The sequence below is a fragment of the Callorhinus ursinus genome, unplaced genomic scaffold (genome assembly GCF_003265705.2).
Source record: "Callorhinus ursinus isolate GAN/ISIS: 27379988/994484 unplaced genomic scaffold, GSC_fseal_2.0 scaffold3, whole genome shotgun sequence".
Lineage (NCBI taxonomy): Eukaryota > Metazoa > Chordata > Mammalia > Carnivora > Otariidae > Callorhinus > Callorhinus ursinus.
In genome coordinates, this window is record NW_027397065.1 from 65,248,819 (window position 1) to 65,276,590 (window position 27,772).

Here is a 27,772-nt window from a genome sequence, read left to right on the forward strand (position 1 = left end):
GCTCAGGTCATGATCTCAGGGTCCTGGGATCAAGCCCTGCATTGGACTCCACATTCAGTGGGGAGTCTGTCTCAGGATTCTCTCTCTCCTTCTCCTCCTTCCCCTCCCCCCACCCCCTAGCTTGCTCCCTCATGTGCATGCACTCTCTTTCTCTCGCTCTCAAATAAATAAATAAATAAATAAATAAATCTTCTTTTTTTTTAATAGAAAAGTACAGGATATTTTTGCTTTGTCTGAAAAATGCCAAATGCCTTCTGTGTTTGATGTGAAGACTGGTTACTATTTTACTTCTAAATTTCAGATCAAAAAGATTTTGTTTTTGTTTTGATCAATGACAAAGTCAACATTTGTCATATTACTATTCACTTTCATAAGGGCTTTCTGAGTTTGATGAACAAGCAGAATTAGGTCTCGTGTCACCAGTGGAAGACAGTGTTCTTGTATTCCATAAATGGATAGCTTTCCGAGGGTCAAAATTATTAATGTCTGGAGAATTCAACTGGATTGCCAGGAGGTCCGTCATACTTTCAGCCTTGATCTTGGCATGCATTTGTGACTTGGCGCGTTTCATCTGACTAAAGCCACGTTCTGCCTCTGCAGAACTTGCAGGGAGGGTCAGCACTAGGTCCACTAATGTCAGGATATTTGGATACTTGTGTGAGTAAACAGAATTCACAAAATCCCAGGTCAATTTGCAGATGTTCTGAAATCTAGGGGGTGGGAGGAGAATGAAAAATGTAAAAGATTGAGACTCCCAAGTTTCATTCAAATATTTATAAATACCAACAATGCTTACCTAGCATATATCTCTAATTTCAACATGCTCCATTCAGTGTCTACTTCATCGATTTCCACATTGGCAGCTTCCAGTACTGGTTCATAATGGGCAATCAGTATAGATACCTCTTTTTCTCCAAATTCTGCCATCAATATACAAGAGAAAAAGTCAAGATATGAAAGAAACCTACAGAGGATCAAAGAACAGTAGGTTTGGAGTTAGTGCATATAGGGTACCTCGGTTTATCTTTGCGGGCCACAGTTTAAAGCTCCCAATCATGGTAGCCTTCACCACATCCTGGCTGGCATCTCTGAAGCAGCCTTGCAGCCTCTTGATAAGATGTGTTAAGACGGTGTTTCTTACATCAGAAATGTCTCCTTCTCCTCCCAGGCAGTTACCATGAAAGTGCATGACCGAATCCACCCAACGTTCTTTCGGTCCTGGTCTGGGGAGGAAAAAAAAAAATCCCCCAAGTAAACAATCAAATGAAAAGCACCTGGCAAATAATGTCCCCAGTCATACTAAGTTTGACAGACCCTCAGACCATTCCCCAATTCCTCACCTTGTTTGATATATTCTGAGCATTTCCAGTGTTGACTCTAACGTGGCAAATAAGTCAGCAACGGAAGAATCTCTGTTCTGATTGACACAGGAAAGAATGCTAAGTACATTAATGACATCCACTAAGAAATGGATGAATTTAACAATGTCTGCTTGGAGAAGGAACACTAGGAGTTCCTTGGCTTTCTGATGACTGGTGTCACTTCTGTCTTCATCTGCCTGTAACATAGATCGGGAATAAAATAGCAGTTTATTGTTCTTAAAATTATTATTTCAAATTGCTCCATAAAGATACCCTCTGCCACTCCGGAAAACTAAAATAGTATGGTATGTCAAAATTACTTACCGAAAGCAATTGCTGGACTATTGCAGGATATCCCTTGAGAAAGTTCTGGAGGGCTGCCTGTAATTCCTGACGCCACCTCCTGCCCTCTCCTTGAGAAGGCATCACAGGCCAAAGGTGAAGGCTTTTGAAAGCAGTCATCAGAGAACTCCTAAGAAGAGGGGAACTGTGGTAGAAGTGGTAAATGCTGTGAAGAAGGTTTCTGACATCGTTGTACAGGGGAACGCTCTGGAACACTGCCTTGTAAGATAGTTCAAGATGATGTGCCAAGCAGTGCACAGTCAGCGCACATGGCTGGATTTCTCTTAGAAGCAGAGCCACCCCATTGTTTTCTCCCTCTGAGCCAGGGACACCATCACTTCCAAAACCAACCAGTTTCTTTGCCCAGTCTTGGTTCGATAGCTTGAGTTGAAGATTTCTCTCTAGAGTTTTCTCAATGGCATTTCTTATTGCCAAAGATCCTTCTTTTCTACTGTCTGTACCCTAACAATTTGGCAATGCACTTTTCCTGCACGTGCAAACTGCACATAGACAAGTTCAGCTTCCTCGGTTGAACTGTCTGTGATTCCACCACTGAGGACAGAGAAAAATTTACTCTGTTCTAGTTTCTCTCTTAGATTCCTCCGTTCCACTTCAGCGATAAAATACGGAAAGGTTCTTGCTGATTTGTTAGTTCTGAATACTGGGCCAATATCAATCCCCTTCATATCATCCAACTTGCACATCCAGATAAAGTCTTTGTGGGGACGTCCCCTCTTGGCGATAGCATGGCTTGATCTGAATAAGTTCTCTATTCTCCCGAGGGTGATTTTGCTCATGGTTGTCACCATGAGCTCTGTGGTGGCACGGTTCACTGGAGAACCACTCATTGTTTCCTTTAATGAAGCCTTGGCATGAGCCTCACTAAGATGATGTGTGTTGAAAAATTGTCCTAAAGTTGTCAGTGCCATAAAAAAACTCATTTGATTTCCCCTTGACTTCACTCCATGCTTACGACACAGGCCACAGAACATAAGATTTAGTATCTCATCATATATAAGCCAAGGGTATTTTTTTAGCCAGATTTTCAAAAATTGATCGTTCCTCCTTGGAAGGTTATGGTCAAGCTTCTGTGGCCTTTTCTGCTTTTCAGTGATTTGGTTCAGATCATCTGGAAGATCCCTGCCTTTAAAATAACTCCACATTGTTATTTTCAGTAATCACCAACATCCACCCTCAGTTTTGCTTACTCTCTGCCCCTAACACATGTTCATTATTTCTGGAAAAAATTACAGTGAGTGCTTACAAGTAGTACGTCAGCCATTCTGGTTAGTGTTTTAAGTGGCTTATACCATTGAATCCTCATAATCCATCATCCCTATTTTATAGTTAAGAAAATGGACCAATTACCTGTCATTTTATGGATAAAAAAATACTAGGACACAGAGAGGTTAGTTTGTTGGATGTCACAGTGCTCATAAGTGGTGGACTTGGGGATCACTAGCAGGTGTCTGACTCCACAGCCCCCATGCTTACCTACTTCACTATTACAGGTTTCTCATAAGGGCAAAGGGTGCTATGTTCTTCTTCACTCTAGAATCTGGTTGTTATGCATAAGAGGGACATTGCTTTTTGCTGACATTTGCTTCCTGTGGTGAGAAGGAAGAGTAACAGGACACGCACAGCAGCATGTCTAGAAGATTCTCCTTGGCCATCTCTTCCTTCCCGCCACAGGCCCGCCTTCTGTGGCAGTACCAGAGCCAACCTGTTCATTTACAGAAAGGGCTTGAGGCTTTGAGACCCATCCTACGTGGTTTCAAGGAGCTGTGCCTCATGCCTCATCTTTTTCTCTTCCCCAAAGATCTAATTTCTGGAACCTACTTGTCGGAGTGTGGAATATATATATATATATATATATATATATATATATATATTCATCTGGACAGAAGGACAGAAAAGTTTAAATTACACAAAGCAACGTCCTAAAATACAGTTTCTCTCTGAAGGCAGGCAGCCTGGACCACATATTTATTTCCCTCCTTCAACTTCTGTGACCCTACTGATCGTTACATTATATTGTCCTATTTTATAGTTTAATGAAAAAGTGGAATATGTGTTTGTGTGATATTATACTAAATTAACTCATGTCGACATACAAGCTGGCGTTTCATTCCGTTTCACTGCTTTCCTGTCCTAGGCTGACTGACAGCCAGATTTTAAACTCTTCCGACAGAAACATACTTACTTCCTTTGTGTTCCATAAGGCCTAGGTGAGCGAGTGCTAAGCACTTGGCAGATGTCTAAGAAAATCAACATTCCCAACTGATTTTCATGATCTCATATCTCTTCACATCTTTTACTTGGAAACCTTTGACATTAGTCAATCTGCTGCTGCCTTTCTTACCCGATTTGTATCTAACTTCTATTTTGCCTTTTAATCAGTTTTTTTTTTTGCCGTTGTTACTGTTAAAACAGAGCCCCGTTTTGTTTTTTTCCCTCCAAGTCCTAAATATTACTGTTTTTGCTTAAAGTGAACCTCCTTGTGACTGATACCTCCTGCCTTCATTTTGGGCCCTACACGTTGGGTCGTCAGTCTCCCACACTAGGCCTTTGGCACCAGGCCGGTGACTGCTTGCCAAACATCAGTGCTGGTGAGCACAGGAATGAATATATGAAAAAAGAAGTCTCTTGTTACTGCAGGGAAGGACTTTAACTCTCACTACTGATTTAGCTAGCTTTTATGTTTTTAGCTTTATGAACAGATTTTCCAGAAGGTGTTATCTTGAATTCTGAGCACGTACTTTCATTTGCTTAATGTAAATTCTCTGGCTTCATGAGAATGTGTTTCCTCCTGAAGAAGCAGCTGAAACTCTGCCCACAGACAGTTTTAACAGGTCCAAAGGCTTCTAGATTTACTACTGCATTTCCGTGATCTGAATCTATGTAGCGGAAGTTCACCCACTGAGAGAACCACAGGACATATGGGGTCCTTACTCCTTTTTGCAGTAATCCCTAGATTTTGCCACCTGGAGACATATTCCTGTTAAAAACATCAATCCTTCTCTAGTGTACCTTTTCTAAGAAATATTTCTGTGTTTTTGATTTGTATAAAGTCAGACTAATTTAAGCAGTTTTCAGATTACAACATGGGGCTTAACTCCCTGAAAATATATAGTATCATATTTCTACAATTTTCTCAGAGACACTAGCTTAGAAAGATCCACAGAACTTTCCAATGGTTTCCTCCCACCCCTGTGCCCTTAATCCTGTCTCTCAGTTGGCCGAGGCTCTCCAGAGACACAGAGCAGCATCTGCTGAGCTCTCTCAGTCTCTTCCTCCCTGTAATCCACACACCACATCGTTTGGCTCTAAAGGCCTTTGATAATCCTTTCCTGCATGTCCTTTGCAAGCCACTTTGAGACTTCACAGTCTGACTGCAAGGTCTTTGTGGTCCTCATCTTGTGCCTCCTGCCCCCAGCTGGTCTGTTTGCTGTTCCTTGAATAAATATGTCATGCAACTTCAAAATCTCCATGTGTACTCTATTTTCCCCTTTGTCTGCTTTCCCCTGCTTTTCTTCCTGGAAAGTTCCATTTGAAAATTCTCCTCTGGGTTAACCCCTATGCTGACCCACATAGGCAGCAATAGCTACTTCCTCCTTTGAATTCTTGTAAAAACCATGTAGCTGAATGCTCTAGCTTAGTCACCACAGACAAGAGTTCTGTTTGTGCCTTCTGTCTCTGAGCCCAATCAGTGAACCTAAGGGTCTCTAAAAGAGGTTCAGAGGAGGGGCCTCTTGTGAGTTTTTAGAACAATTTCATAGCCTTGAACAACTAAATGCTGCCTCTCTTGAAGAACGGGTGAGGATGCAGAATTTGCTGGACTCTGTTCTCTCTGGATAGCCTCTCAGCTGAAGCCAAAATAGCCATGAACCAAATCTCTACAGGCATTACATGGAATACAGATGGGTTTACAAAGAAAAGGAGTTCTTTTGGTTTAAGTGGGGACTGAGGAACATTGCTAAAGTGTTTTAGTTTCAACAGACTCCAAATTGCTTCCATTGGAAAAAGACTGTCTTCCTGATGTGCTTGGCACTTGATGTTTAGAGACAAGATGTTCCTACCAAGAGCTTAATGCGCTACACAAAATAAGTGTTTTTGTTTGGACTGTTTTTGGTTCCTTGGGGAGCCACATACCTTATGGTTTAATTCTATCAGGTGGTATAATTTTTTTTTTCCAGAAATGTTCCAGGGTAATGCTGTAGATGCCTGTTGTGGTATGTGAGCTTCAAGATACCAAGCTAACATTTGGGGTAATAATTGGAATAGTTTGTATCACTATTGTATAATGTTACATATTATATAATATGATATTGCTACAATTATATAATTAAATGACAATGGCTTATATTACACTTAAATTGCACATTCTATGTGCCAGACACTTCCTAAACACTTTACATAAATTAATTACTTAAAACTTATATAACTTGCCCAAGATCATACTACAATCATTTGACGAAAGGTGGATTTGAAAAGAGCTGTCTGATTCCTTCTTACCCATGGCTGGGTCTTCATACTCAGCCAGCCATGGGTAAGAAGTCAATCAACATGGAAATGCTAGCATGGGGCCTGACACATGGAGCCAGACACCATGCCAACATTGGCTATTGTTATAATTCAGAAGATGTTCTCTAGATCTCCCTGGTGCTGGGAGTACTGTCATGGGAATGATTCCTGGGACAGTCAATGAAAGAATGTCTTGCCGATTTACTGGCTGCTCCTAAGATTCTAAAGTATGGATCTTTGCTGGGTGGCAAGAAAAATACTAGCATGATAAATCGTTTCATTGCATTTCGCATGATCTTGTATGATCATCATGCGTAAAGTCATTTTTCTTTTCTGGCATATTTGCAACGATCATATCAACAAATGGTATTTTATTTCTTATGACTACCTTTACCAAAGGAGATTTCGAATCATTATAAGTGGCAGATTTTGACCAGGAGAGGAGTGTTGAATATAAGTATTATGGTATATAATGCATTTGCACTTTTCCATTATCTTTATTTAGTAAGGACTATTTTAATGAAGACTTTTATTTTTAAAGCGGGGTAGCTAATATTCCTTAAGAATTTCCTTAAGAAAACTCCTTCAGCTTTAGTTTTAGCTGTTTATATCCTGCTACCTGCTACTAGTTACTCACAAGTATTTAAAGTCACTAGGTTTACTTGAAGATTATCCATTTCACTCAATAATTTTATTTATGTAGCATAATTAAAAGTTACCAAAGAACTTCATGATACTATCATTCCTTATAAATTTGCTAAAAACATCTTCTTGTGGGCCTAGTCATATGACTATGTGCAAACATGTATGCTTCTTTCCTAGAGAAAAATCCAACTGTTCATCATATTTTACCATATTTTAGCAAGCATGAAAATTGCATCTTAGATACCATAGGTTACACTGGCATATATGAAATAGTTTACCGTAATGCTCATATTTCTTGGCTTAAAAATAACAGCAATTTTCAAGTTCAAGGAAGAAGTTCTGTAGGATCACACATTTAGAAAGTGCCATTTTCAGCCAGTTGCTCCATACTTTCAAAACTGATCACTTCAACTAAGGTTGTCTTTTAAAATTATACAGTTCTAAGATAAATACAGTGGAAGGTACCATAAAAGATTATTTTCCAATTCTTGGAAAGAATATGACAAAAGACTTCACTTAAAAGATGGATGGCTGTGTATCATTTAAGGCAGGGAAAAACAATCATGGAGCTGAGGAAGAAAGACTAAAGTCAGAGGATCTTTGGGGGGCTAAGGGAGTTGGGGAGAAAAGGTGAGTGGTAATTTCTGGACTTCCTCAGGGAGACGCACTGTCAATATCCGCAGCCTGACTTCAAAGAAGTCATCATGGAACTGTGACTCTGGGATGCAGAAAATGGAATGATCATTATTTTGCCTTCCTTTTATAACACTGGCAAGAATAATAACAATGAACATTACTTTTATTGATAGACTACTTGATACTGTGCTAAGGTTTTACATGTACTTAAAAAGCAACATATGTGTGTGTGTGTGTGTGTGTGTGTATTCAAATAGCATATTTGAGCTAATAATAAAGAATTTAAACTGATTGCTCATAGACCAGAAGTCATTTTGGACCAATAAGGCCCCCAAATCTCACAGTATTGTATAGCCTTGTAGTTGTGCAGTAATTACCATGGTTATTCTTGAATCTGAGTTAATTCTCCAGCTTGGGTGGATGGTGGTGGCTCCTCAGACAGAGAAGACCTCCCCATCTGTTTGCCTGCAGTTCACACAGTTGGGGAAGGAGAATCAAAGCAGTCTCCTGACCTTTCCCTGAACATCCACACCCATGCCTCTTATCTGCACCTTGGCCAGTGGCTGTTCTCCAACTTGAAATATCCTGCCATCAAATCTCTCTTCTTCCAAATCCTTCCTCCGAGATACTATCCCACCAAACTCCCTGACTGACCTCATTGCTCACTGATCCTCTTTTGCTCTGCATCCCTGAGCACTTTTATAAAGTTCATAGTCTGGTCCAGAAAGAATCTAAATAGAAGGTTATATTTTCTTCTTCTTTGCTTGCCTTTTCAAGTTACACCCTAAGTCCACCAGGCAAGTGGTTTTCCTTTCACATCTACTTTTTAAAAAATATATAATTATCTCCCTTCTTCCCCCCTCCCTCCTTCCCCTTTCCCCCCCCTTCCTTCCTCTTTCTACCATACTTTGAGAGCTGTTGCATTCATTCTACCATATTCAGAAAACAGATAAATGTATCAGTTGACATATTTTAGTCCCAAGGGTTTCTAGAATTAATCTTCTAAGACATACACATGCCAACTTACAGCTGCTATTTGTTGTTTTTAAACTTTTAGTTGAAATGCAGGCTCTGGTTTGGATCCCAGAACATATCATGGTTATCATCATGAATACTAAGGTCCCTTTTAAAAGGGATTATGAGTGCTTGATAATTCTCAAAATCCACTTCCACCTACTCAAATGCCCCCAAATGCTTTTAGTTTTGACCTGCTAATTGGATGATTTCCTTCCCATCACCCTAGTGTAGAATTAAATCAAAGCATATTTCATATTCAGAATCTTTATTCATGTATCTTTTTGTTTTATATGTAAAAAATAGTGTGGATAAAACAAAGAGCAAAAGCAACTCTTGAAAAGGAAATATGTAATAAGAGGGTCTTGTGAAACCCACACTGGAATCTGCCTGACTGTCAGATGGAAGGGATTTCACAGGCAGGCTTTATAAAACTGCCATTTTTTTGTACCTGCTGATGGCCACATTTCCTTTCTGCCCAAATACTGCCGACCAGAGTTGGTGTCCATCCATAGTTGTCATGTGTGCCTTTATGTACTGGAGATGGAGACCACTCATGCTAATTAGATGAGTTGACATGTGCCAGGGTAGGGGGTCACCCAGGGGCCCATGGTTACACCTATTTCATCCGCTGGGCTTAGCAAAGAGGAGTTCAGACTCAGAGTCAAAGAATGCCCTTTTGACTAATGAGATTTGATGGGGATTTCAAGGAATATTTGACTTTTAAAAAACAAATGAATATAATCACTATGAAAGTGGAATTGTGTTAGTGCTAGACTAAAGTCAGTTGGCTATTCTCTAGGGAAAAGTAATGATTTTCCAATACATGGATGTTGGAAGATAAAATAAACCTGATTATGAGAGGTGACTTAATTCAGTGGGAAGGGGCAAAAAGCCTTGAATCTGAAGAGGCCTGGATGACCTATGACCATCCGTAAAAACTGCTCTGTGACAAAGAGTCCAGACCAATAAAATGGAGATGAGATGATAGTCTTACATGATCTGTGTGAATTACTTGTGCTATCAATTGATGGAATTCACTGAAGAATATCTGAAGTAGAAAAAGACTGAATTTAAAAAAAAAAGCCTGTGCACATGCTACAGAGCCATAATGATAACATGTGAAGGAAGTAAGGAATTCGTGTATATAAAATACTATGTCCACATACATGTGAACACATTCATCAGTTAAGCAAATATTTTGTTGACAGCTTCTCTGGTTCTATTCTTAGTCTGTGAAGCATTGAAGGGAAATTCTCTACTCCCTGGTCTCCCTCCACAGACTAGTGGGGGAGACAGAAACACAAACTCATCATCTCAGTCCAAACCTTAGACTGGACGTGTGTGTGGAGGCTGTCTCTCTCAAATGCCAGACAGAGTCAGACTCAAGTTTACCAACTTTCTGGCCAGGGGCAGGGACGGGCCGAAGAGGAGAGTTACCAGGAACGAGGATCACCACACTGCCCAAGGATTAGTCACTGTTTTCCTCCTGTTTGTTTCATTCAGATCTATGTTGTATGAAGCAAAAGTGTGATAAACTGGAACAGAGTGAGGGCTCGTTTTGGTGACCCGCAATCCCAGGGGGCTGATTTTACTCGTGAGCAAGTGACGGCTACCCTGATTAGTCTTAACCTTTTTTGTGCTTTTCACCATGATTATTTTTCTTACCTTTAGGTGCGGTATTTAAGAACTGATCTCGAAGACTATCAAGCTGTTCAATGGTCAAGGTGCCATTTTCTTCCTTTTCCACAGGTGGGGGGCGCACTGGGGGAGGGGGGTCTGGAAAGACTTTCATATCACCATTAATGAAGAAATCTTCTTGGCTTAAATAAAGTTCATTCTGAATTTTTGTAGATGTTTCAATGTGATAGCGAGCCACTTCAGTTAATTTTTCCACACTGAAAATGGAAAAACGAATAGGGTTATCCCCACTAAATACTACTGGGTTAACAGTGTTTGCTTACTACACAGAGTCTACACATTTTATAGCTAAGGTAGACAATTCAATCTGCATGTTTACAAATTCCAATTCTCTTCAGATCCACTTTGTGACAAGGCAGAGTATAATTAAATAAGCGTAGATTGGAAATAAGATATATGCTCATTATAGAGCTCATGGTCACATATTTATATGAAGCTGAACAAAAAGGGACTTCATCAAATATGGTTTTATTAGTATTAGAACATATTTTACTGTGTAAGTAAGATGACTCTGAAACAAACAGGGTTTTAGAGGGGAGGGGGGTGGGGGGATGGGTTAGCCTGGTGATGGGAATTAAGGAGGGCACGTATTGCATGGAGCACTGGGTGTTATGTGAAAACAATGAATCATGGAACACTACATCAAAACCTAATGATGTACTGTGTATGGTGACTAACATAACATAATAAAATTAAATTAAATTAAAAAAAAGATTGTGTCAAGAGATACATTTCATTCTAAGTATGCACTGGAATAAAGTTATATGGCAGAAAAATCTGTAAAATACAACTGTTAGAATGACACATTTATTTGGAATCAGGAAAAACTGTTAAGTTGATCAAATATGATTATGGATTTCTAGAAGAGTGGCTTTTCTCTAAATTTAGATCAAGGAGTTTGATGTTATTTAAGACACTATTGTCAGAATGGTTTCTAATAATATAAACCCATTGAAATTGCTTTCTATTTTTACAAATAATAATTCCTAGTTAAATCATGTAGTGTAAGCAATTATAGGTGCAGTGGAAAGAACACTGGAAGCTGAGCTCTCATTCCAGAACACTCCATAGCCATGGGTCCTTGGGAACTTATTTAAGCTCCCTGAATTTCCTTATCTTTGCATGGAGCCAGTAACGCATAACTCCATACCTTTTGATTATTAATGTAAAATCACACAGGGCATGGATTTAACCTATACCGGGGATTGTAGTTATGGCCCTAATTAAAGGCCATTTCAAAAGCCAGAGAAGTTTTATACACAAATAAATACAATAGCACTGTATTACAGGAAGGATTGTGTTTACAGTTTGCAATAAAGATTGTACATGATGGAAAGATCCATTTTTAATCTGCTTTTATGTAACCCAGGAACATAATATAAAATATATACCAAAAAATTTTAAAAATAGGATTAGTTGCTTTCTTTGAAAAGACAACCCTAGAATTCAACTCCAGCATGCTGTACTGGTGAGTGCCCACAAAGCGTGTATTATCTAATTAGTTTACGCCTCCTGGTGTGTGCGCGCTGGGTGCAGAGGAGAAGGCACTGGAGTGCAACTAAGTTTGCAGCCTTGAGTGAGGACAGCCTCCCAACTGCAGACCAAGACTGAGCCATAACCAGGATCTCAAAATGGGTGTGCTCCACCTAGTGGAGGTTACCAAGCCTACCCTTCTCAGGAATGAAAAAAATTTAAAAAATGCCAGGGGAGGGGCGCCTGGATGGCTCAGTGGATTAAGCGTCTGCCTTTGGCTCAGATCATGATCCCAGGGTCCTGGGATCGAGTCCCACATTGGGCTGCCTGCTAGGCCGGAAGCCTGCTTCTCCCTCTCCCTCCACCTGATGCTTCCCCTGCTTGTGCTCGCCCTCCCTCTGTCAAATAAATAAAATCTTAAAAAAAAAAAAAAATGCCAGGGGAATGAAAAGCAAGATTTGAAGTTCCAAGGGATCTGATAGCTCTCTCTATATTTTCCTTTTATCACCAGAGAGCTTTTACAATAACTAAAACAGAAAGCATAGCTGAACAATCCTAGTTTTAACTTCTTGTGGCCACATTCAGGGGTCAGATATATACACATAATATAAATCTGAGAAATTGGGGTACATCTGATAAAAATACGAAGCATTTACTCTTGATGGCGACATGGATGGGAGCTGTGAATTCTATGAATTAAGAAGATACGTTTTCATTTGTAAGGGGCAGGCCGAGAAGAGAACTGAACATCACTGCTCTATGATGCTAATGAGTAACAGACTTGGCTATCCAGCAGTAAAATTATGTTAAGCCTTACTGCAGGAAGGTTACCAGGCTGAGGGGTGTGTGTGTGTGTGTGTGTGTGTATGTGTGTGTTATTATATAGCACAACAGGTATTAAAAAAACTAGGCTGAAGATTTTACAACAGAACTTTCATTATGAGACAAGGATTATAGAAAACAAACCACAACAACTATCTTTCCGATAGCAGTTGTTTCTAAGAATACTCGCCATTTGTATTCTATGTAGGTAGCAACTTCTAAATTTGCAGTAAATGTTTATTCCAAACTGTAGTGTTCACAGAATCTAGATCTAGTAGAATCGTCTGAAGTAGCCCGGTTGCCGTGTTTTCTTTTTTAGATAATGCCCATGGGAGGCCCAAAGTGATTAGTCAGGCTGCTCATTTGTGGACAATGAGGGAATTCCCGTCTCTTGGAACATCATGGCTCCTGACTCTCACTTGAGGGCTATTTCTGCTTTGCTGAGCTGCTTTTTAGGGGAGAATTAAGAGAATGAGACTTTCTACCCCTCACTAGAGATGAGAAGTCTGAAGAACCTTTGGAACCCAAGAGCAAAGTAGAACCGGGTATTACCCTTACAAGGGAATCAGCCTCACTGGTAAAACATTGCAGTGACTGACTTCTCAGTCTCTCATTAATCAGCACTGACTAAAAAGAAGTCTGGCGTTAGAAAGATATGAAACATTATCTACTTCTGAAAAATATTTAAAAATTACCTATAATCATACCTTGTAAACTAAGGTCCTCCTCATTGAGCAGGGTAAAAACCAAACTCAGAAATGATATGCAAAACTGGACATTGCAACAGGACAGTTTGATACATGACTTACTGTTTGAGAAGAACCCATACAAATGCATTTGTGATTCCCTAAAAGGTCAAAATTTCTATTTGTAAATGTAATTTACATTTGTAAATGCCTAAAAATCTGCCAATTTTGGCCACCAGGAATTAAAAAATACATTTTGGAAAAGCCATGCAGTACATTACCTGGCCATTTCATTCAAGTACCTCTCACCAAGCCACTTTTCCAAGAGTTTATATACATTGACCACCTTTGTTAATAAATCTTCAAGAAAAGCCAATGCTTTTGTCTTTATCAGTTCAAGCCGGAACTGTGTGGCTATCTCTATTTAAGAAGAAAATGAAGGATTATATATACATGCATTTTCTAATCAACTGAATTCAATTTTAAACCAATCATGCTTCAGTTTGTGAAGATGAAGGTGGACATTTAATATACGAGTATAGGTAATACCTGATCTATGATACTGAGAAAAAAAGTGTAATGCATGGCAGGGTCATTTGGCAATTTATGTAAGCCAAAACTATTATAAACTGAGCTTTACATTTATTGCACTTTATAGCAATATATTCTTTGATAAATTGGAGTGGAAAGACACAAATAATTTCTGAATTTCAAAAAGGGGAAGGTACAAAGTCTCTTGATGATCTCCCTACTTTAGAATCTTGGGATGGCAACACCATTGTATTTTCTTAGCAGTGGTAAAACTAGGGTAAATCCTCTGTACCCCAGGGCCTATTGCTGCCCATAGCACACACTAAGGTCTGTGGATTTTACTTCTGAAATAGTTTTTCCATGTTTCTTCTTTGCTTATTCCACTGCCACTGGCGTAATTTGCTCATTTTCCCAATTTTTTTCAAAGTCCATTTTGAGTTGCATTATAAGACAAGTGGAAGGGCCAGGAGAATATATCTTATACCATCATTGCTACCTATAGAAAAGGAGTCTCTTGAGCATTATCGATCCATGACTGCCTCTTCTATGGCCTCTGTTCCCAAGAACTCACTTTCAGGGCCTGTTAACCTCAGTTAGGATTTATTTTCCTTTCCTTATTTTCCTTAAGGCCTTAAGCCTTCTTTCAACTTGTAAAATCACACAGACTCTAACATATTCTTTCTGTGTCTATTATCTGAGATTGTTAATTATTGCTGGTGTTCTCCTAACCCCTTCCCAAATTTTCTTTGTCTCTTTTTGAGATCCCGGCAGACAATTATAGAACAGCTGAATCTAGCCCTCATGTGGTCCTATGAAAACAACCAATTAAATGTTGTACTTTCAATCACTTTGCTTTGTGTTCTCCTAGACACAACTTGAGCCGGTCACAGGCTGTTTGCCTACTGGACTGTTTTCCACTGAAAAGAATCATCTCAGTTCTTCCCAAATGCTACCTTCAAATTGCAGGGCAGCAAGGTGTTCTTCCTTGATTCTGAGCATCAGTTCTTTTCTCTTTTCCATTTGGGCAACCTCCTCTGCCGTCACTGTCACAGGCACGGCCTCTGCCATTGGCGGTGATTTGCCTGGAAGCACAGTGGAACTTGGGCAGGAGCGAGCGGGCATGCAAGGGGACGCACAGCTCCTTGGACAAAATGAGGACCAAGCGAAACATGCGGGTCTATAGCAAAACTCTTGCGATTTGGAAAGGATCAACCTGAGTCCTGACTGTGAGTGGGAAATATGGATCTTTCCTTGAGAATTCTCCATGTGTTATCTAGGCTAGACACATATAAAAATGCCACTTTTGTGTAGCATCATGGGAAAATGAGGTGTGCAGTGAGGGCAGACACAGTTATAGACTCCAAGGAAGGTGCAATGCAGAGTTTGGGGATGGAAATTAGCAAACCGCAACACACCATGGATGCCATTAGCCAGCTGCAGAAGTACTGTTCCATCAGAGGTACTAGTGTTAGCCAAGTGTACCCCAGATCCTCATGAAGAAAAGACCAGGGGACCAACATCCAGAAGATATGGCTGAAATGTGGCTCACAGTCAAGAATCTGCAATCTACTTAATCTTTTCAGTAGTATTTAACTGCAAGTACTTCAATGATTACATAAGAGAATTAGAAAATAAGAATTTGTCAGCATTTTTCTGACAATCTACCCTTGAGAAATGGCAGTGTGATTCTAACTGCAGGCTCTGTTCACATAATTCTACTTAGTGCAATAAAGCTGTCTTGAAGGTCTGACCGCAAGGGTTCAAGTCATGTGAAGAAGACATAATTGTAAATAAAGAAACTATAATAAAATGTAATTGCAATAGTAGGTGGATGTATGAATTACAGGTGAAAGGGAGCTTAATCTCGTTGGATTTTTGTTTTATCATCTGTAAAATTAACGGAATGGACTCAACCATTTATCCATTAAAAGTAGATTGAAGTATGCCCTTCAAATGCTGCTTATTTCTTTCATTTTTGCCATCTGAGATGGACTAAGTGGTGTGTTTTTTCTTGTGGTGCTATTCTCCTCTTTGATTTGAGTGCCACCCCTCACCACCCATCTGCCCACATCCTTAGCTTCCCCTCTTACTCCTGCTCAGGGCTGCTTAAATGTATTCCAGCTGGGAGGTGTTTCCCTACCTCTCAGAAGGACTGAGGTGACCTTGCTCTCAAGGTTGCCTGGACCTCCCCCACTAAAGAACAAGGATGGGTCAAACGTCTTTCTCTGCTGCTAGACTACAGTTCCCATCAGGGCAGGGACTGTGTTTTTGTTCTGGTTCTTGAAGTTCATCATTGTGTCCCTTGCACCCATCATGGCGTCCTTCTAGCAGGTGCCTAACAAACGTGTCGTGAGCAACTGACTAGTGAGGTGACTTCTGTCTCTTCCTCTCTTGCCTCAACTCACCTTAAATATGTACAAGTGGAGACATTCAAAGAGGGGGTGGGGGGATAATGTTTATGCCAGAGTTTATCCCCAAGGCTAACAGGAGGTCTCTCCCAGCCTGAGTCTTCTCTCACCCTTGCTTTCCCCTCATGTCTCTGAGGCAGAGATTAGGCAGGAGGCCTCCGGGAGAGAGGAACTTCCTTGAATTAAACCAGAAACCTGAATTCAACCTGAAAGTTACATACTTATAATCACTTTTCGCCCAACCTCCTCTCAGTTACTGCGGCCCCTATGTGCACAATTTTCAGATTACATAGTGCTATTGGGATTTCTTCTAGCATGTTCCAAACTGTTGTTGAGGTTTATTTTACCTTGGACACGCTTGGATAAACAAGTTAGGTGAGACTGGTACCCAGTATGATTAGTCAGCTAACGCCACTGGAGTCTGGGTCTCGGAACAAAACCAAACCAACAGTAGCTTTAATGTGCCTGCTTAGACGTTTGTGTTCTACCAAGGAGAGTTTAAGCATCCACAGTTTTGGATGCCAAAACCATGAATACCTTTTGCTTTTTTGTCTGCCTCTTTCTTCTTGGGTGGTTCCTTTTTGACTTTTTTATTTGTACCTATCTGAGGAGATTTTTCTTTTGTGTCTGCTGGCAGGTTTTCCTTCTCTTCTTCCATGAGCCTCTGATGAATTTCAGCAGCCACCTGGTTGGATACGAGCAAGATTTCGATGAATGCGACACTTATGAAATATGATAGCCATGTGGATTTAGTCATCACCCAGATCAACTGAAGCCTCATTCTCCTGTAAACAACCATGCCATGTACTCAGTCTTTACAGAAAACACACTTCAATGTTTTACTGACATGGAAACCTGGCCCAGGCCTCAAGAAGTGGCTTCCCCTGTTTGTATGTAGGTTGCTCACTTTCTCCAGCCCTGCATGCAGTGGAACCTTACGTTTCCTCATTGCCACCTCCATACTGCAGCAGCTCCATGAGGATGCTTTTTAAAAGCTTTCTTTTAAATCTCAGACTCTATGGATTTAACACCCACTATTCTTCCAGGGCATTCCCCTATACCAATGTTTCTCACCTTTTATCATCATCATCATCATCATCATCATCATCATCATCATCATCATTACTGACATCCCCTACAGAGTTTTAAAGACAGTTTTTCTAATAGTCTGCTCCATGAAATTTTAATACTGCAAAAGTGTATCTATGTATTTTACCTATAACTGTGTTTTATACATAAAATGAGTAAGAATTTCTCATGTCCTCCAGCCAAGTTTTGGGAATGTATGCCCTGTATTATTTGGGCTCATGGACACTTGGATTCTGGGCTTCCATTCTCCTCTAACACTAGACATCAGCCCAGAAGGCGCAGGGTTCATGAGGATGACCTGTCCCACGGACTAAACTCTTCTCGTCAGCTTCCTCTACTCAGGGGACCTGCAGCTTCCTGCCATCTCATCAACCCCCGCCTTTCACTCGCACAAATGGAAGGTCCTGGTGTGAGAGATGAGTGGCGGGGCCACCCCATCGTAGCTGAGGAATCAGGAGGGTGGGGTGCGGTTGGGACCCCTCCATCCCTCCTCCAGGACTCTGTGCTTCAGGCAGCAGGGAAACCTTGTCTTGAGTTCTCATGCCACTGGGGCCGTGCCTGCAGTTTCAAAGGCCAGATCTTCCGAAATAAGTCCAACTGTTCCAGGAAAGGTGAAGCGCACTTAGGGGTGTAAGCCCCAAGAAATGAGAGCTTAGAAAAGACTCCCAAAAGGGAGAAAGAAAACCTGCACACCCCGAGGAGGGAGGAGCAACATATGGTCGAAACCCTTAAAATCTCAATAAAGCAACTGGTAAAGAAATGGGGGTCATGAGAATTCATTTACTGAAGTGCTTACTGTGTCCAAGCCTGATGTTATTTCTGGGGAGGACTGGGTGAGGGGCTCAGACGAGCAAGAGGAATTTGGATGGAGGCGAATAGAAAGATGAACAAGGCACAAGCTCTCCCCTCAAGGGAGAGCTTAGTCTTGGTGGGATACACCAGCCAATTCCTGCTCTCCCCAAATTCCTGCCAACTTCATACCCCAGGGCTCAGCATGTAACTGTCCCCGACTGTTCTATGAATGTTTAGTGTTCCACCCTCCAAATGGGCTTCAAGTGGCTTTTAGCACCTCCTATGCTCATAGGGGATGCCCAGGAAATGATTATTAATAGATAGAATTTCTTTTAAAATAGTCATATTCCACGGAACATACCCACAGCTTCTTTAAGATCGGTGGAACTTTGGAGAAATACAGAAAAGATTTCAGAGAACAAGCCAGTTTTGTGTGAGCATATGCATGTGATTTTAATCAGATGCCCTTAAGCTATAAAAATGGATTTCGTGATATCTACTGTACTTTAAAATTCTTGGTAGAGCTGAAAACAGACTTGTTAACATCCCCCCCACCGCCTAAATTGCAAGCAATTCATTTTTGAATCTGTTTTTGCAAAGCACATTAAGTTAGCAATTTCCTTTAAAATTGGATTTTTCTCCTTTATAAACAACTTTGTGGTAGTGGTGGTGGTGGTGGTGGTGGTGATGATGATAATTATCATCATCTGCATATTTTTGGTCCACTTCCCTCAGAGACCTCTGGGTCTCTTTCAAAAATTAACATAATTCACAATACATTGAGAGATCTACTGTAAGCCTGAAGAAACTCTAGAAATAATGTCTTGACATTGTGGGCGTTAACTATGACTTGTTTCTTTGAAATCATTGCATACCTGCTAATTAGAAGAAAGTTTTTCTAAAAATTAACATCACACACTAAACGGGTTGCTGTTGGTGAGCCTGCTGTGTAGAAAAAAGCCCATGTTAAAGCGCTCTCCTTTCAGTTGCTCTAATCCCCGCTTGCACTGTTTTCCCTGCAATGGTTTGCCCAAGCATGTCTGTCTCACTGGAAACTTAAAATTCCCTTAAGGTCATGACATCAAGGTCATAAAAGTCTATTAGAGACATAAAAGCAGGACTCAAATATAATTATTAGGAATACTAATTAAATTAGTACTTACTAAACTTTTCTCCCTTGCTTCCTACGTGGTTTTTATCTTTACTTTATAAAATAAAGATTTTATTTATTTATTTGAGAGAGAGAGAACGAGCAAGGGGGAGAGGGAGAAGCAGGTTCCCCACTGAGGAGGGCGCCTGATATGGGGCTGGATCCCAGGATCCTGGGATCATGACCTGAGCCGAAAACAGATGCTTAACCGACTAAGCCACCCAGGTGACTCTCTATGTGGTTTTTAAAGTCCACATGGAAAATAGTACAATTGTGAATAAATTTTTTTAACGTCATCATCTATTATAGTTACAATTTCCATTATCTATTATCTATTATCTATAACTATATATAATATATATATTACATTATCTATTATAATTTCTTTGGTATAAATTATTTCACTGGATCTTTCAACCATTCACTAGAGGAAAGGTATGTGGAATGTTTCCCATGTTACAGATAAGGAATTGAAGACCGGAAGAGGCGAAGTCATTTCCATAAAATCACACAACTTAACCAAGAGGGGTAGCCAGTGCTCTTTGTGCTGTACGCTGCTCTTTCTAATAATGTAATATTCTACAATGTCATCTCCCCTAGGCAATTCTAATGGGATTTGTAAAACTTGTAAATTACTTTATGTACCTTAATAAGAACAATAATCCCCCCCCTTTTCCCCCCCTCAAACTCCTAGCTCTGGTTTCCCACTCTCTGGTGCTTGGTAGTTGTAATCTTGCAGTGATCACCACGGTCGTTGCCATCATCATCAGTAGTAACATCAGCGTCAACGGTCGGGCAGCAGTCCCATGTCAGACTGTGCTGAGGGCTTAGCATCATATTAGATGTGGGCATGATGCTAGGTGTAGGGTGTATAAAAAGTCTTAGAATCCAGTGAAATGTTTAGGAAAATTGAGATAAACATTACAATCACCTAGATCGGAAGAGCTGGATGCTTGGGGAGATAATACCGCTGCAGGGATTGGAAGAGCACATGATCAGAGAAGGCAAAGGTTTCAAACAGGTAACTAAGTAGTCAGGAATCAAAGCAGGAACTGGCTCTGAAGACTTAGAGGAAGTATATAGTTTAATCAAATAGAAGGAAGGAGGAATGTATTTTAGGAGAGAAAGATGACATTAGCCGAGGCATGGAAATTGTTAACACTGAGGGAATATGTAGGAAGCAATATCTAGTTGCTTTACAAGAAGATTTGATGAGTTGGTACCAGCACGATGGGGAGCACTGAGCCTCTGGGCCAAGGGCTTAGGATTCCACGGTGGCTACTGGAGGTCATCACACTGCCTCCTTCTCCTCTTTGGTCAATAACAGAAGATCATTTCTGTGTTCTTATAGGCATCATATGCTTTTTTAACAAAATAAATCAATCCCTTTTCTTTATCTGGATCATTTTGCCCTTTTAAAGTAGCTATCAGTATATTTGGGGTACACATCTACTGTCTTATTATGCGCTTTCTATTTGTATTGTTTGTCCTAAATCTTGTTCTGTCCTCCTTTCTTTTCTTATTTTGGACTGAATATTTTAAATTTATTCATTTTTCCCTATATTAGTTTGGAAGTAACACACACTAATTCACTTAGTGGTTACTCTAGGAATAACACAGGAATTACTGACTAAATAATATTTAGACTTTGATAGGTTAACAATTTATGGTGTAATTCCTACAGTAACCACTAAGAGAACAGTAATAGAATGCACTACTTCTAAAAGTAAGTAGGGGGCGGAGAAAGCAAGCAAGAAAAGATAAAGAAAGGATAAAAAATAAGAGGATGAACAAAGATATAACATGTAAACAATATTCAAAAGTATCATTTCCAAAAAAGCATTATAAATAAAGAAGATTACCTCCTAGTAAGAAAAGGTTTAGTTCACCAGGCCCAGATGGCTTCTTGGTGAATGCTACTAAACATTTCAAGAGGAAATAATTCCAACTTCCTCAAACTATCTAAAGAATAGAAAGAGAAGAAACATATCCTGACTTGATTTATGAGTCTAGTATTACGTGGATGTTAAAAGTTGACAAGGACAGTATGAGAAAAACAAATTTCTCACTCATGAACAAAGATTCAAAAATCCTAAGCAAATGATTAGCAAAACAAAGCCAGCAATATGTAAGAAGGATGATGTTTAATTATAATGTTGGACTTATTTTAGGGATGTGATGTAAGTTTAATATTAGAAAATGGACCATTATGATATTTCACATTGATAGAAAACAGAAAAAAAAATATGGCAATCTCAATAGATGTGGAAAAAGCATTTGTTAATATGTTAATGAAAAACCCTCACGATAAGCTAGAAGTGAAAAGAAACTTTCATAATCTGATAAATATCATCTAAAAAAAGTCTATGGCCAACACTTTTGTAAGTTTTGACAAGCTGATTTGAAAATTTATATGGAAAGGCAAAGAACCAAGAGCCAAAATGCTCTGGACAGATGACAAGATGGGAAGATTTGCTCAGCTAGATAACAAATAAGTGATATGACATTATGCGGTTTTGGTACAAGGATGGAAAAATAGAACAATGCAACAGACTTAATTTATGATATGTGGTCACCTAATTTATGGCAAAGATGATACTGCAGTGAATGGGGAAAGAATCTGGTATTACTTATGCAAACGGAAGTATTATGTATAGTATCATCAACTGACATTGAAGATAGCCACCACTCTTAGCCATATATCCAATGGTTGTGTGTGCATAAGTGCAGCAGTGGACAAGTACAAGAATGTTCACAGAGAGGGTATCCATAATGGCACAAACTGGAAGCCCAAATGTGTATTAGTAGCAGACTAGTTCAATAAACCGTGATAGATTTACATAATGAAACAATATACAACAACAAAAAGGGACAGATTACAGCTCCACTCGACAACATAGAATGAATCTCATATGTAATGTTGAGCAAAAGAAAACACAAAGAGACAAAAGGTATGAGTCCACATATTTAAAGTTTGAAAGCAAGCAAAGTTAACTATACTGTTTAGAGCTATAGACTAGGGTGATAAAACTTATGAATATCAAGGCAATGGTTAGTCAAAAGGCAGGCGGAAGGTCCGTGTTGTAGGGATGCAGGGGGTTGGGACTGGGAAGGGGCAAGGACTTGGTAGGTTCTGGACCTTTCCCGTTTCTCCCGTGTGCTGGTTTCGGCAGTAACTTTAGGTGTATTCATCAAGCCCTGCAGTTATACTTCATGCACTTTTCTTAGGTGTGTCAAAATCCACACTAACATTTTTTATAGAAGAAGCAAGACAATGAAAGGCATCTACAATCATTTTGAGAGGGGTGCCTGGGTGGCTCAGTCAGTTAAGTGTCTGCCTTCAGCTCAGGTCATGATCTCAGGGTCCTGGGATAGAGCCCCGCATCGGGCTCTCTGCTCAGCGGGGAGTCTGTTTCTCCCTCTCACTCTCCCTATGTACATGCTTTCTCTCTCTCTCTCAAATAAGTAAATAAAATCTTAAAAAAAAAATCTACAATCACTCTTGAGAGGGAGAAACGAAAGAAGGAAGAACAACCGGAAGAGAGGGAGAACAGAAAGGAAGAACAGAACACTGAGGTTGCTGTGGGATGAACCAGAGAAAAGAACCCTGGAGGCAGAGTGGCCAGGAAGGGACTTGGAAAACACCCAGTCAGAAGTGTTGCCTCCTCACTCTGAGACCCTGAGGTAAGCTCCTCTTCCGCCTCTTCCATAAGGTCTTTGGGAAGGTGGACACTGCTTCCTGTTCGGACGGGATATTTCAGGGAAACTCAAAGAAGGCCTGGCACAGAATGAAAACAGAACCACCTTGGGCACACACAGGACTGGAAGGTGAGGGAACAGTGGTCATCCAAGCTAAACTCTGTGTGCACCTTCTGTACAGGGGGGAGATTCTCCTTACATTAGAGTTATTTGTGTGCTCTTCCCTTCTCTTTTGATTTGGTGCAGGCCCCTTACAGGCAGGGACTATCACTGTCCCTTCGCTTCCCAGTGAAGCTGAAAAGGACATGAACTTTGAACTCGTATAGTCCTAGGTTCAAATCTCCCTTTTGACACTTACCCTGCTAAGTGACCTTGGTAAAAATTTTTAACATTTCTGGATCCTCGTTTTCCATGGTAAAGAGGATAGTACTTACCCCATAGGTAACTTATGCAAACTAGAGGCCTACAAGGCCAGATGTGTGTTTTTCTTGGCTCTGTAAAGTTTTACAAATTTGATTTCATTTCTAACATGCTAAAATCAGTAGGTTTCACATACAAATCTGAATTTCTGGCTTTTCTTGGAAAATTGTAAAATCTGGCCATACTGGGCCTCATTCTTAAATGGTAAATTTGGTCAGAGTGACGTAGCACATACCTCTTTAGGAGTATGATTTCCACTTGGCCACAGCCCCATCCCTCCCTTATTGCATTATACTTGACCCATGTCATTGACTTTTCCCGACGGACCTTTTGGCCCCTGCACTTGGAACCTTGGCCCAGCGCAAAAAATAATCTACATGTTGGTTTACTCCATTCTTAAGCTCATCTACTTGTTGACTGAATTGTTTCATTTATTTTTTTCAGAAAACAAAACAAAACAAAAAAGTTCCTGAAGGTATAAATTTATACAACATTGTGCAAATTTTCTACTCATAGCATATTACCAATGTTGGCACTTAGTGAAAAGGTAGTAACAAGCACTGCTTACCATGTGAGATATTGCTAAAGAAGCCTGCTGCCAGGTGTCCATTAGTAACTTCTCATCCGCCTCAAAGTTTGCCTCAACAGTTTCCAGTGAGTAATCGATCTTGCCCTTCAGTATGGCCTTTGTTTTTGGTTTGGACATAGCTGAATCCGGGGATATGGATATTCGAGAAATTAGAGGAATTCTTTGAAAAAAACAAACAAATAAAAAGGAAATATAAATATTTCATTTAGCAGAATTATATTTTTATGACATGTTACTTTGGCAATTTTGTTATCTTGCTTTAACCTCAATTTTCAAAGTTGTCCTGGAAGAACTCTTCAAATGAAGAAAAGACTATAAAAGATGGTATTCAGGGGGCACCTGGGTGGCTCAGTCAGTTAAGTGACTGATTCTTGATTTTGACTCAGGTCATGATCTCAAGGTCATGAGATTGAGCCCCACGTTGGGCTCCATGCTGGGAGTGGAGCCTGCTTTGATTAAGATTCTCTCTTTCCCTCTGCACCTCCCCCAACCCCCTCTCTTAAAAAAAAAAAAAAAGACTGTATTCAAATTTTTACAGTCTTATTAACAAGAGTAAACTAGAGACAAATAGTAACAAAACATAATTTTTAGTTTTAATTCTTGTTGATTACGAGGAGGGAAATGAAACAACGGGAATCTTGAAGAAATGCAATTTTGAAATGTATCCAGGGCATCAGCTTCTGACAAGGAACAAATCAGTCATAAAAAAGCAAATCAAATAAAACTGGGCACCACTCCTTTAAGATGACTACCATCATTCGGCTTCCTGAAATGGACAGTGAAAAAGCAAGATATGACAAATGTGAGGACTGCAAGGGGGAATCCTGTGGTGGGTGGGGGAGAAATCCAACAGCCCTCCCCAGTTTAGAGTATGGATGATGAAGCTTTCTCTTTGCTTTGTAAAGTGTGGGAACACAGAGGTAAGCTCTCCCTCTCCCTTCTTTCAGCCATATTGTTGCCCCTATGTAGAAATTTTGGAGCTGCCCCTGGGAACATTCTATCCCTGAAGGACTCTCGAATCTCAAATGCTATGAGAAGCGGGAAGAGATCCCCAGGGCAGAATGCTTATTATGATTGGGATCCACTTTAGTGATCCAAAGTGCAAAGAGTCCTCAGCTGGGCATGGAATGGGGAGAGAGAACCTCCAAGGATTCCTTTGCTGAAACTTGAGGAGAGTCAGAAGCCATAATAGGATCAAGCAATTGGTCTGGCAGACTCAAGCTGCTGGGGAACAGATTGGTGATCCAAAAAGCTGATTGTGAACTCCAGCAAACAATTAGCTTGGTCTTGTTTTGAAGCACTAGACATGGTTTCTTGAATTTGGCTCTTTGATTCTTACAGTACTTGGCATTCTGACAATGCACTGTGCCTATAAAGGCAATGTGCTGAGGTTCTTCATACACATCTACCCACAAGGACAACTTACATCTTAATAATCAAGTAACGCTAAATGTCAGTCACTGAGACACTGAGATTCATGTGTCTAACAAGGTAAAGGTTGTGTGATCATCTCTAAATGTTTAATACAGTACAATATGCATTCCCAACACCTTGCTTTGGAGGATAGGAGTGGTGGCATATCATTTAGAAATAAAATTTGGGGTTAGACTTCATTTACCTGGAAAAAATTCTTGTCTACCTACCTCTGCCATTATCAACAGATATGAATTGGGGCATGTCACTTGACTTTCTGAAGCTCCTTTCCTCAAATAATACAAATATGCAACTGCTACTTTTACTATTATTTCTAATTCTTAGTAATTGCCAATTATCAACCAATTATTAGTTACTATTATGCTGCTGCCGTTGTTGTTGTTTTTATAGGAATAAAGTAGACAGCTATGTGGAAATGCTTAACAGTATGCTTGTTCCCCTTATATATTTTAAAGAGACTGTAGTTGATTAGTTGGTTGGTTGATACATTGATTGAGAGTTTCGGTAGATACTCATAGCAGTGATTTGAGGTTGAGATTGGTACCCAGTTGTTTTGCAGACAATAAGAACTGCCTGTTCTTTTCCCTGTTTCATTCTGCTAACCAACTTTAATAGCTTCCCCAATATGCCTGACTTGCTATTTTGTGCTAAGAACAGAATGCACTGCTACTGTAGACATTGAAATTTGGCCTCTTTTAATGGCTCTGGCGGTTCATATTGCCTTTGGAATTTTTTATTGTTTTCAATTTCAAAGTTCTTTTTCAGTAGCTTGCTGAGTTAAACATTTCTCTTGTATTTGTATCAAGAAGATGGTACTTTCCTTCTTGTGTTTTCTTGCTTACAAATGGGCATTATGGGGACACGGTGAGACTACATAGAGGAAATCTAGAGAGAGAAAAAGTGGGTCTCAGATCTCATGTATATCCTATTGTGTTCAGGTCATCTCAAATCCTTTTTGGTATAGGGAGGATAAAGCAAAGCAAGAACATGCAATACTCACAATTAAAATACTGTGGAATTTAAGAAACAGAGGATCATAGGGGAAGAGAGGAAAAAATAAAACAAGATGAAGCCAGAGAGGGAGACAAACCATGAGAGACTCTTAATCATAGGAAACAAACTGAGGGTTGCTGGAGGGGAGGGGGGTGGAGGGATGGGGTCATTGGGTGATGGACATTAAGAAGGGCATGTGATGTAATGACCACTGGGCATTATATAAGACTGATGAATCACTGATGTCTACCTATGAAGCCAATAAACACATTATATGTTAATTAATTGAATTTAAATTTAAAGAAATTAAAATATATAAGAATAAAAAATACTGCATGTAGGTTATTGTCATAATAGGCATTAAAGGTTGTGTAATCTAGTCACCACTTATTGAGAGCTATTGAGACTTGATCTCAAGTCTTCTGATCCCCAGACATGGTACTCAGTGTTTTGAGGATTTCATTTTCTGTAATCTTCACAACCACCCTACTTTATAGATAAGAAAACCAAGGCTTAAGAGAGTTGGGGTGATTTTCCTCCCAAAATAAATTGTTCTAATTTACTCACATACAACTAGTAAATAACACCCAGGATTAAAACCAGATCTGTCTGCAAAACATATTCATGATACCATGTTTAGTTCGTTTAGACAGCCGTTTGTGCTGTCTGCATTAACTTGAGCACACTTATCCAATAAAATACATATACTGCTTTCAATCTCCAATACATATATCTTTGGAGATTTAAACTTAATGTTCAGCTTGTATATTATTTTTTTAAAGCTAACTTCTTTTTCCCCTCTTCACATTTATAGATTCTTGTTTTCTCATGACCTCCTTACTGGTCATGAGAAAATATTACTTTAATTTTTATGCTGTTTTATTAATTTATTTTTAATTAATTCATTTAATTTCAAGGATTTTAAGTTTTCTTTTTGTTACTTTATCCTTACTTTTTGCTCTCTTAATGTTTTAGAGTTGGGACCCACATCACAGGAATTACCACCACTCCCACTCCTTATTTCTTTTTTTTTTTTTAAGATTTTATTTATTTATTTGACAGAGAGAGACACAGCGAGAGAGGGAACACAAGCAGGGGGAGTGGGAGAGGGAGAGGGAGAAGCAGGCTTCACGCGGAGCAGGGAGCCCGATGTGGGGCTAGATTCCAGGACCCTGGGACCATAACCTGAGCCAAAGGCAGACACTTAACTTACTGAGCCACCCAGACGCCCCACCCACTCCCTATTTCATTTTTTAAAAAATTTTTTATTGTTATGTTAATCACCATACATTACATCATTAGTTTTGGATGTAGTGATCCATGATTCATTGTTTGTGCATAACACCCAGTGCTCCATGCAGAACGTGCCCTCTTTAATACCCATCACCAGGCTAACACATCACCCCATCCCCTCCCCTCTAGAACCCTCAGTTTGTTTTTCAGAGTCCATCGTCCTCATGGTT

The 27,772-nt window shown here is 39.9% G+C and overlaps 2 protein-coding genes across 12 annotated transcripts in view; both read right to left on the bottom strand.

Moving 5' to 3' along the window:
- Positions 1 to 27,772, bottom strand: part of SPEF2 (sperm flagellar 2) — a 173,241-nt gene that overhangs the window by 25,567 nt on the left and 119,902 nt on the right. For 9 of the 11 annotated variants that reach the window (XR_012377618.1, XR_012377616.1, XR_012377617.1 and 6 more), the window contains 5 exons: positions 23,862 to 24,042; positions 16,681 to 16,828; positions 14,689 to 14,817; positions 13,486 to 13,624; positions 10,191 to 10,420 (listed from right to left, as the gene is read on the bottom strand). Coding sequence is in view for 7 of the 11 variants with exons in the window: in XM_073891028.1 (XP_073747129.1) it covers positions 10,191 to 10,420; positions 13,486 to 13,624; positions 14,689 to 14,817; positions 16,681 to 16,828; positions 23,862 to 24,042 (827 nt within the window). In the remaining 4 variants the exon portion in view is untranslated. Of the gene's footprint in view, positions 1 to 1,370; positions 1,418 to 1,685; positions 2,848 to 4,154; positions 5,960 to 10,190; positions 10,421 to 13,485; positions 13,625 to 14,688; positions 14,818 to 16,680; positions 16,829 to 23,861; positions 24,043 to 27,772 lie in introns of those variants that run through there. The other 2 variants (XR_012377619.1, XM_073891026.1) reach the window with 2 other exon arrangements.
- LOC141372401 (zinc finger protein 862-like) lies at positions 135 to 1,610 on the bottom strand. The gene is made up of 4 exons (XM_073891033.1): positions 1,341 to 1,610; positions 1,015 to 1,223; positions 797 to 920; positions 135 to 710 (listed from the first exon to the last, which is right to left on the bottom strand). Exons 1-4 carry the CDS (start codon positions 1,565 to 1,567, stop codon positions 359 to 361), a joined length of 912 nt encoding a protein of 303 aa, XP_073747134.1. The 5' UTR covers positions 1,568 to 1,610; the 3' UTR covers positions 135 to 358.

Excerpts from the sequence above, each read along its gene's own strand:
- LOC141372401 (XM_073891033.1), bottom strand. The coding sequence starts at position 1,567 with ATGTTACAGGCAGATGAAGACAGAAGTGACACCAGTCATCAGAAAGCC. Across the intron at positions 921-1,014 it reads GCCCGCAAAGATAAACCGAG|AATTTGGAGAAAAAGAGGTA; the intron begins GTACCCTATATG and ends TATTGATGGCAG. Across the intron at positions 711-796 it reads AAATTAGAGATATATGCTAG|ATTTCAGAACATCTGCAAAT; the intron begins GTAAGCATTGTT and ends CCCACCCCCTAG.